Raw genomic sequence first — 10,750 nt, 5'->3', positions numbered from 1 at the left:
TAATTTTGAGGTCAAGAATGAGAGAAAATCACCGAGACTGGGGTGCTAGCGTGGCCCGGAAGTGCTTGGGTTCCCTCGCTTCGGCCCCGCTGAGCCCGCTCCGGGAGTTCCGCGTGTGGGTTTCTTTGGTCTTGGTCACGTAGTGCTTCAACCCGGCATTTCTTCCTTCATTCTTCACGGCCGCACGGGCCAGCCTCAGGCTATCCAGGTGAGCGGGGCGGGCGGGAGATGCACTCGGGGGATTCCGGGGCTAGGTCCGCGCGGCTTCCCGTCGCCACGGCCAGCCCCACACTCCGTGTAGACACCCGGCGAGGGACGAAGAAGGAGAGAGCAAAGAAAACACTCGGACTCTGGGGAACGAAGGAGCTTTGTCGTCACGTGAAGGCGCCTGGTGGGAGGGGTCGCTCCCGCCCCCTGCCTAGCCCAGTGGCCTTCTCTCCCTGGCGCCTCCTACGCGCTGGGCCCGGCTCCGGTGCCAGGGTACCTTCCCTGGACTTGGTGGATGGAGACCTGGCTAGAAGGAATCCATTTTCCTGCATCAGTGGAGGAGCCGAAGGGAGCTCCAGGGCTTTGCTGGGGACCTGCGTCCCGAAGCAGGTGCACCTTTTGTGCCCGGAGGAGCCCCCCCCGCCCCCGGGGGGGTCCTCAGAGCCTGGTAGCTTGAAAAACTGGAGCTGTTTTCCCGTTAACGTTTCTGTTAGCTCCTCGCTTGCTCCGGCTAAATGTTTCTTCCTAATTTTCTTCATGCGTTTTCTTGGGGTTACATTACAATAGAAACTCATTGATAAGACTTTATAAAGCCTTTTGCCAAATCATGCCTGGGTCTAAACTCTTCATAAAAGTACTTACTGGCTTGCACTTAGTCATCTTGTAGCAAGGCGAATGACTTAAATTACGGTTTTATGTAAAACACAAGAACTACCCTAACCAGTTTAGTTCTATACATGTCAAAGCTGGGGGCAGCTCTTTTCTAAAACTTTTTTTTTTTTTACTTATTCCTGGTCGTAAGCATGTAAGGCAATGTTATTCGTGCTTTCAGGTTCATAATTTGTATAGATTGATTTTCTTCTCTATCCTTATCTCAGAAACTATCATCTGTTAAAAACAACTCTTCTTAGATTCATACTGCGCAATCATAGATACAACCGTTGCATTACAACAGCACCTGTTTGTTCTAATGGAATCTCGTCAGAATCCAGCTTCACTATGCCTTGTTCTTATCAACATAATTATAACAAAGGTGCAGTCATTCATTCAGTCATTCATTCAGTGTTATTCCTCTCTAAGTCTGTATCATATTCCCTGTTATCTTTCTCAACTGTAATGCAACTTTCAGTGATTCCTTACTGCTGACTGGGCCTCCATTAACATGTACATAAAGTAGTTTTTAGCAGACTTTTTCATGAATCTGTAATGATTTCTCATCCTTCAGGAATTCCCTGAAAAAGCAAAAACCCCGCTGGAGTGAGCCTCCATTAGGGGAACTATTCCAACTCAGAATGGCTACAGGATCCAGGGATGCTGCAGCCTTCTTGGACAACCAGGCTCCTAAAGAACAGTTAGGACTTCTGGCAGTGAAGATGGAAGAAGAGGAAGAGCCTAACCATATAGGGAAATCTAGTCTACACAGAAGCAGTCCCTCCAACTGGGAGATGTCTAGGCATCGCTTCAGGAATTTTTGCTACCAAGATACCCCTGGTCCTAGGGAGGCTCTGAGTCAGCTCAGGGAACTTTGCTGTCAATGGCTGAGGCCAGAAAGTTGTACAAAAGAACAGATCCTGGAAATGCTGGTGCTGGAACAATTCTTGAGTATCCTACCTGAGGAGCTGCAGTCCTGGGTTCTGAACCATCATCCGGAGACTGGAGAGGAGGCCGTGAGCCTGTTGGAAGATTTGGAAAAGGAGTTTGATGAATCAAGACAGCAGGTAAAAAGGAAAGGTGATTTGTTAATAAAAGTGCTACTCTACTAGTTTATACTAATATAGTTATATCAGCCTTCTGGGAAAGTAAGGCGGGTTAAAGGGGTAATTTCAAAGCCTGAATGAGTGAGAGATTAGTTTAGTGGTTGAGAAAAACTTGTTATAGTTGTGTTTGTATTAAGGTTATAATGAATTGTGTCCCTGAGGCAGTCTCCTCCTGTCTCATTTTATGCCAGTGCTGTTTTTTTCTGAGGCGTTATTTCTAGGTCTCACAGTGATTCCCTCAGAAGCAAAAATGTACCTAATTGCTTGCCTCCAGGTCCCAGCCAGTATACAGGGAAAGGAAGGGCTCTGGAACAAGATGACTCCTCTGAGCTCAGCGCAGGAATCCCAGTGGAGTATACAGCTCCAGCCTGTGGAGACCAACCTTAAGTGTGAATCTAAGGAACTCCACTCCCTCCAAGAGAGAGGTGAGTGTTAGGGTCCTCTGAGGTCTCCCAAAAACTGAAAAGAGGTACCCTTTTGATGAAGAGATATTCTTAATAGAGTAACAGAGACAATCACAAATACACTTCTTTAGACTCATTGTCGATTTGAGTGTCTTTCAGAGATTTACTATATACACTGAAATGGTAGTGATATTTTTAAAAATTATTCTTTTATAAGTCTGAATAATAAAATAGTACAAGAATTATGATGTGGACAATATTGGTCAGAATTTTCTGTTAGTCCTGAGTGTGCAGTTTGACTACCATGAAGTTAACCTAACTAACCTCTTAGGCTCAGTGTAGAAATCATTCAATGTCTTTTCCATGCGACCTCTAGTAAAAACACTCCTTCCTCCTCCCATAGTTGAAGAGACTCCATGAAAAATCAACATTCTAGGATATCTCCTTCCATAAGGCATTTATGGTATAATCTGATTATTGCATGTTATTATTATTACTGGTATTATTATTATTATCTGTTATTACATGTCTGTGGTTATCATGTGGCAGCTACCTGGAAGTGTCTTCCTTTTTTCCTATTTCCTTCCCCAGATTCCACACCATCCTTAAGGCCACTTCTAGAAAGTACTTGCGGTACCACACACTAGGTGTATAATGTAGATAAAGTAAATGAAATATTTTGAAATATTTGTTTTAGGCCTTAAGAATGACAGGAATAGAAATCAGGCTTTTGAACATACCGTATGGATGTAGATATGTAATGTATAGATTAAGAATTCCTATTTCCACAATGAAGGGAGGCTACATGGCAGACCTGGTCTCAATCGAGACTCCTTTCTTTTTTCATAGCTCTCCAAGTTCCTGCCTGCTTCCCAAAAGAGAGTTATAGAGATCTGGAAGCAGCAGTTGTGCTTCCTACTCCGAGGCTTCAGGTGAGCTACAGCCCCAGATGTCCTCACAGACACCCCAGGGCTGCTGCCTAATTATCGTCTTGTCTTCTCCCTTTATTCTAGAACTTGTTCAGTAAACTCCCTGCAAGGAAACTTAGCCCAAGTTCTTTGGCCCTGATGCAAGAACCATTCAGATTTAGACTATAGATGCCCAAACTTCTTAATCACCATCTTTCTTAAACTCTAAACCAAATAGTTTTGCCTACTTAATGCCTTTCTTTTTTCTTTTAATTTATACCTATATTAGCCTTGGGCTTCTACGTGGTGTAGTGGAGAGTGCCAGAGCTGCAGTCAGAAAGACTCATCTTCCTGAGTTTAAATATGGCCTCAGACACTTACTAGCTATGTGATACCTAGGCAAGTCACCTAACCCTATTTTACTTCAGTTTCCTCATCTGTAAAATGATCTGGAGAAGGAAATGGCAAGCCACTCCAATGTCTTTGCCAAGAAAATTCCAAATGGGGTGATTAAGAAACAGACAAGATCAAAAATGACCAAACAACAACACCAACAATATTATCCTTAAAAATATTCAATTGAAAAAATATCTTTTATATATCCTTTAAATTCAGGGTTGCATAAGAGGTTATTTTCCCTTTTGTCCATATCTCTACCTTTATCTTCATACTTGATCTTTTCCATCTTCCCTGGACTGTTATTAATTCTATGGCATTTTCTATGTTAAATTCTTAGGTCTGTTCCTGTTTTTTTATCTAGTTTTCTTTGTCCTCCTTGAGATCTCCACAATTCTTATCACTACAGTACTTTGTTTTCTTAATTCTCTGCCGTATATTATGCATAGATGGAAATACTTGTTCTAGATATTTACTGTTTATGATAAGATCACATCTCATTCATTCCCTTCCTTTAAAGACTATTGATTTTGTTTTCTTGATAAAGATGATTATTCTGCTCTTTGGTAAAATATTTGCAGCTTTATTTCTAAGCTTGTTTTCCTTCATAGCATTCTCAGTAGATCTCAGCAATTGAACAGTAGAAATTAACTGGAGATTTCCTTTTGTTTCAGAGGTTGCTGAAGATGGAAGATAAAATCTTGTCTCTGACCCCTGAGGAGTGGGGGCAGCTGGGGCCATCTGAAATGAACCTCTGTAGAGGTGACATTCAGGAGGATTTTGGGTACATGGTCTCCTTGGGTAAGAACTTATGGAGAATTAGTCTTTATTTAGATTTTGTTTCTTGACTTGGAACATTGTTAGAAGCTATGGGGCCTTCTATGAGTTAAATTATGAATCTCTCACTTGTAGGGATGACTAGTATAGAAAGAGAACTTTGAGATGATGCCTTCAAAGCATAGAATTTTAGACCTAGAAAGAACTTTAAAGAGAATTTAATCTAAGTGCTTAAAGGTTAAATGCCTTGGTCATAATTGTAGTGGCATTAGTGACAGAGCTAGAATTAGAATCTAGGTCTCTTGCATCTAGTCCAGAATTCTTCTTACCACTGTTTCATTTTTGTAGAAACTGACAGCAACTTGGTTGTGTCAAATGCTGACCTTCACAAATTTAGAAATTCACAGTTTTCTTTTTTTAAATTATTATTTATTTATTTAATATTTTTAGTTTGCAGCACTGATTTCCACAAGATTTGAATTACAAATTTTCTCCCCATATCTATCCTCCCGTACTGCAAGATGGCATATATTCTGATTGCCCCATTTCCCAGTCAGCCCTCCCTTCTGTCACTCCACTCCCCCCCATCCCCTTTCCCCTTACTTTCTTGTGGGGCAAGATAGATTTCTATGCCCCATTGCCTGTATATCTTATTGCCTAGTTGCATGTAAGAACGTTTTTTTTTTTGAACATCTGCTTTTAAAACTTTGAGTTCCAAATTTTCTCCCCTCTTCCCTCCCCACCCACCCTCCCTAAGAAGACAAGCAATTCAGCATTATGCAAAACCCTTCCACAATACTCATGTTGTGAAAGACTAACTATATTTTGCTCCTTCCTATCCAGTTCCCCTTTATTCAATTTTCTCCCTTGATCCTGTCCCTTTTCAAAAGTATTTGCTTTTGATTACCTCCTCCCTCTTTCTGTCCTCCCTTCTATCATCCCCCCTTTTTTATCTCCTTCTTCCTTCTTTCCTGTGGGATAAGATATCCAATTGAGTGTGTATGTTATTCCCTTTTCAGGTCAAATCTGATGAGAGCAAGATTCACTCATTCCCCCTCACCTGCCCCTTCTTCCCTTCCAATGAACTGCTTTTTCTTGCCACTTTTATGTGAGATAATTTACCCCATTCTATCTCTCCCTTTCTCCTCTCAAAATATTCCTCTCTCCTTCCTCAATTTTATTTTATATTTTTTAGATATCATCCTTTCATATTCTACTCACCCTGAGCCCTGTCTATATATGTGTGTATATATATACACACATACATATACATATACATATACATATATATATACTACACACACACATATATATGTATGTGTATATATATACATATGCACACACACATATATATTATGTATATGTATACATATATTATGTGTGTGTGTGTGTGTATATATATATATATATATATATATATATATATCTATCTATCTATATATATATATATATATATATATATATATATTCCCTTCAGCTACCCTAAGACTGAGGTCTCATGAATCATACACATCATCTTTCCATGTAGGAATGTAAACAAAACAGTTCACCTTTAGTAAGTCCCTTATGATTTCTCTTTCTTGTTTACTTTTACATGCTTCTCTTGATTCTTGTGTTTGAAAGTCAAATTTTCTATTCAGCTCTGGTCTTTTCACTTGAGAAAGCTTTAAAGTCCTCTGTTTTATTGAAAATCCATATTTTGCCTTGGAGCATGATACTCAGTTTTGCTGGGTAGGTGATTCTTGGTTTTAATCCTAGCTCCATTGACCTCTGGAATATCATATTCCAAGCCCTTCCATCCCTTAATGTAGAAAATGCTAGATCTTGTGTTATCCTGATTGTGTTTCTACAATACTCAAATTGTTTCTTTCTGGCTGCTTGCAGTATTTTCTCCTTGATCTGGGAGCTCTGGAATTTAGTGACAATATTCCTAGGAGTTTTCTTTTTGGGATCTTTTTCAGGAGGCGATCAGTGGATTCTTTCAATTTCTATTTTACCCACTGTCTCTAGAATATCAGGGCAGTTCTTGATAATTTCTTGAAAGATGATCATGGCTTTCAGGTAGTCCAGTAATTTTTAAATTTTAAATTCTCTCTCCTGGATCTATTCTCCAGGTCAGTGGTTTTTCCAATGAGATACTTCACATTGTCTTCCATTTTTTCATTCCTTTGGTTCTGTTTTATAATATCTTGATTTCTCATCAAGTCACTAGCTTCCACTTGCTCAATCCAATTTTTAAGGTGGTGTTTTCTTCAGTGGTCTTTTGGACCTCCTTTTCCATTTGGCTAATTCTGCCTTTCAAGGCATTCTTCTCCTCCTTGGCTTTTTGGAGCTCTTTTGCCATTTGAGTTAGTCTATTTTTTAAGGTGTTATTTTCTTCAGTATTTTTTTTGGTTTCCTTTAGTAAGTCATTGACTTGTTTTTCATGGTTTTCTCGCATCATTCTCATTTCTCTTCCCAATTTTTCCTCTACTTCTCTAACTTGCTTTTCCAAATCCTTTTTGAGCTCTTCCATGGCCTCAGACCAGTTCATGTTTTTATTGGAGGCTTTTGCTGTAGGCTCTTTGACTTTGTTGACTTCTTCTGGCTGTGTGTTTTGGTCTTCTTTGTCACCAAAGAAAGATTCCAAAGTCTGAGTCTGAATGTGAGTCCATTTTTGCTGCCTGGCCATGTTCCCAGTCAACTACTTGACCCTTGAGCTTTTTGCCAGGCTATGACTGCTTGTAGAGTAGAGAGTACTTTGTCCCAAGCTTGAGGGGCTATGCTGTTGTTTTCAGAGCTATTTCTACACAGCAAGCTCTGCCACAGCAGCACTCCTCATCCCCCAAGAACTGGCAGTCCAGACCTATCTCAGATCTAAGCAGGCTCTGCACTCCTGCTTTGATCCACCACTTAATTCCTCCCACCAGGTGGGCCTGGGGCTGGAAGCAACTGCACCTGTAGCTCTGTAAGCACTCTCAGAGCTGCACCACCTCTGCTGCCCCAGGGGTGGTGGCCCACAGTGAACTCCTTTCACTCTGTCCTCCACAGCTTTTCCCACTAACCTTCTCTGTTGTGTTTGGTGTTTGTGGGTTGAGAAGTCTGGTGACTGCCACGGCTCACTGATTCAGGGTGCTAGGGCCTGTTCCACCCAGCTCCTGGTCTGGTTGGTCCAGGGGCAGCCCACACTGGGCTGTGCTCCACCTCACTCACAGCACGGTGCAGTAGACCTTACCCAGCGACCATCCAGGTTGTCCTGGGCTGGAGCCCTGCTTCCCTGTGCTATTTCATGGGTTCTGACTTGTTCAGAGCCATTTTTATAGGTGTTCGGAAGGTCCTGGAGGAGAGCTTTAGGCAAGTCCCTGCTTTCCAGCTGCCATCTTGGCTCTGCCCCCTAAAAGGAATGCACAGTTTTCTTATGTGTTGTCTGAATCCCTTTCTTTGCTATTTCTTCTTTTCAATGTCAGAAAAAATTACCTGTTTACCTTTTTCTTTCATTCATTCAGTAAGCATTTATTAATCATTGACTATATGTCTGGCACTGTTCTTGGTGCCAGGGATACAGAGACAGAAACAAAATAGTCTCTGCCTTCAAGTTTACAATCTATTGAGGGGAAATAACATATACCTAGAAAAACATATATAAAATATACACAAGGCAAATAGAATCATTTCTAGGGTGGAGGACACTAAATAAGCGTTGATTAGCATAGATTTCACTTGAGCTGAACCTTGAATGAAGCTAGGGATTATATGAAGTGAAGATGGAGGTAAAAGTACATCACAGAGGTGGGAAACAGCTTGTCCAAAGGCACTAAGAGATACAATACCATGTATGGGGAGCAATAAGTTATTGGGCTAGAACATAAAGTGCATGAAGGAGAGTAATAAAAGCTAGAGCAAGATTGTGAAAGACAAACAATTTATATTTTATTGGAAAGGCAAATTGAGCTTCTTCAGCAGAGGATGTGATGTGGTCAGACCTATTATTTAGGGATATTAATTTTACAGTTATTTGGAGAGTGGATTGGAGGGGAAGGAAATTGGAGGTAGCAAGAACAGTGCTCTTTTAGATTATTTCAGTGGTCTAGGCCAGTGGTATCAAACTCAAATAGAAATGAGGTCCTCTAAACCATACATAAGATTCCCTGCCATCTGCACATTGACTTAGAGAACCACATATTAACATTACATTCTATTTCATTTTTGTTTATTTTGCTAAATATCTCCCAATTGCATTTTAATTTGGGGGACGGCACTGTGTATTTGGCACCTCTGGTTTAGGCTATAAATGATGAGCACCTGAACTAGGGTGCTTGCTGTATGAATGGAGAGAAGGAGATAGATGCAAAGGATTCACAAGACACAGCAAATGTGCTGTGGTAGGTGTGTTCCACTGATGGATATAGTGTGCTATGGTGGATGTCCTTGAGGGTGGTGGTGCCTTTAGCAGAAAAGGGGAAGTTAGGAAGGAGCAGAGAATGTCTGTGAGGGAAAGATGACTTCTATTTTGGATGTATTGAGTTTCGGATGTATACGGTACATTTGTTTAGAGATATCCAATAGGCATTTGGTAATGGGCTTGAGTAAAGGAGAAAGACTAGGACTAGATGCACACATCTTGGGAGTCATCTGCATATGCTGGTTAATTGAGCTCATGGAGGGTAATGAGAGGAGAGGGCCCAGGTCAAACCATTAACTATATATAGGGATAAGACATGGATGGGTGATCTAGAAAAGGAGACTGCTCTCTTTCTCTAATCCTTATTAGCTCTCCATATTTATTCTTTGCATGGGGTTTTCTTTCTGGGATTTCCATTCCCTATTACTTTCTATAGTGTGTAATATTTTTTATAGTTGACCAGGCTCTGTCATACCTAAGCTTCTTATCTAGTATTCTGCTGAATCTCTCAGTTACATCTTCAGCCTCAAGATGGAATGATACAGGAAGATACAAGCTCTGTATTCTTAGTAAATCTTAAAGATCTATATTCTTCACTCTCCCACAGATTTTTTTTCTTATTATTATAGTAGCTCACATTTATTGCACATCCTAGCACCACAGTTCACCTTTATAAAACACCCTCACAGTACTCTGTGAAGGGCAGTATAAATGTTAGGTAGTATAAGTATTATTATTCTCATTTATTATCCTCATTTCATATGTGAAGGAACTTGAGACTTAGGAAGGGTAACACAGAAATCAAGTGGCAAAGATGTAATGCAAACCCAGTTTAAGACCAAGGTTCTTAGTTCTGTTTTACATTGTTGCTGGCATGCCATATTGACATTTGAGGTTGTATTTATTGTTTCAGATGGTGAACTAAGGATGGATATCAGAGAAATGGTTCAAAAACAAGAACTTCCTGAGGAATTACACCCATCTTGCCAACTTAGTGGAGAAGTTCCCAGGGGTCTAGAGGGTGGAGAGTCTTGTGAACAAGAAAGCAGGTTAGAAAAAAAACAGAGAAACACTACTGGAAGAAGACAATATAAATGTGATGAATGTGGGAAGTGTTTTGCTCAAAGTTCAGGTTTGAGTAAGCACAGGAGAATCCACACTGGTGAAAAACCTTATGAGTGTGAGGCATGTGGGAAAGCCTTCATTGGGAGTTCAGCCCTTGTTATACACCAGAGAATCCACACTGGAGAAAAACCTTATGAGTGTGAAGAATGTGGGAAAGCCTTCAGTCACAGCTCAGATCTTATTAAACATCAGAGAGTCCACACAGGGGAGAAACCCTATGAATGTGATGACTGTGGGAAAACTTTCAGTCAGAGCTGCAGCCTTCTTGAACATCACAGAATCCATACTGGGGAGAAACCTTATCAGTGTAGTAAATGTGGAAAAGCTTTCAGGCGGAGTTCACATCTTCTCAGACATCAGAGAATCCACATTGGTAATAGACTTTTTCATGATCCTGAGCATAGGGAGGCCTGTGCAGGTAAGGAAGAGGTAGAAACCCAATGGGGAAATCTTGAAGGACAAGAAGTATATAAATGTTTGGCATGTGAGAAAAATTTTACTGGGGTCACAGGTTTTGTTGAACATCAGAGAATCCATGCAGGAGAAAAACTTTAGTGTATTGAAGAGCTTTTAATCAGAATTCCTATCTTATTAAATATCAAAGAAGCCACAATAGACAAAAGCCTCTACCAGCATAACAAGTTTAGTAAACACTAGAGTTGAAAGTATTTTGAAATGCCACCGCAGAGTATCTGTAATTATAGAATCAGAATTCAAAAGACCTCAGTCTTGAACAAAAATCTCTTCTACAGAATATCTGACCAATGGCCATCCAAATTTTGCTTAAAGATTTCA

At 40.5% G+C, this 10,750-nt stretch overlaps 1 protein-coding gene across 1 annotated transcript; it reads left to right on the top strand.

Moving 5' to 3' along the window:
- Positions 1-1,499: 1,499 nt before the first annotated feature.
- On the top strand, positions 1,500-10,510 carry LOC118847371 (zinc finger protein with KRAB and SCAN domains 3-like). Its single transcript, XM_036755822.1, has 5 exons — positions 1,500-1,925; positions 2,239-2,389; positions 3,218-3,300; positions 4,347-4,473; positions 9,744-10,510. Exons 1-5 carry the CDS (start codon positions 1,500-1,502, stop codon positions 10,508-10,510), a joined length of 1,554 nt encoding a protein of 517 aa, XP_036611717.1.
- Positions 10,511-10,750: the final 240 nt, after the last annotated feature.

The sequence above is a fragment of the Trichosurus vulpecula genome, chromosome 4 (genome assembly GCF_011100635.1).
Source record: "Trichosurus vulpecula isolate mTriVul1 chromosome 4, mTriVul1.pri, whole genome shotgun sequence".
Classification (NCBI taxonomy): domain Eukaryota; kingdom Metazoa; phylum Chordata; class Mammalia; order Diprotodontia; family Phalangeridae; genus Trichosurus; species Trichosurus vulpecula.
The sequence above is the reverse complement of the archived record's forward strand: the minus strand, read 5'-3'. Positions and strand labels throughout refer to the sequence as shown.

Excerpts from the sequence above, each read along its gene's own strand:
- LOC118847371 (XM_036755822.1), top strand. The coding sequence starts at position 1,500 with ATGGCTACAGGATCCAGGGATGCTGCAGCCTTCTTGGACAACCAGGCT. Across the intron at positions 2,390-3,217 it reads CCACTCCCTCCAAGAGAGAG|CTCTCCAAGTTCCTGCCTGC; the intron begins GTGAGTGTTAGG and ends CTTTTTTCATAG. Across the intron at positions 4,474-9,743 it reads TGGGTACATGGTCTCCTTGG|ATGGTGAACTAAGGATGGAT; the intron begins GTAAGAACTTAT and ends TTATTGTTTCAG.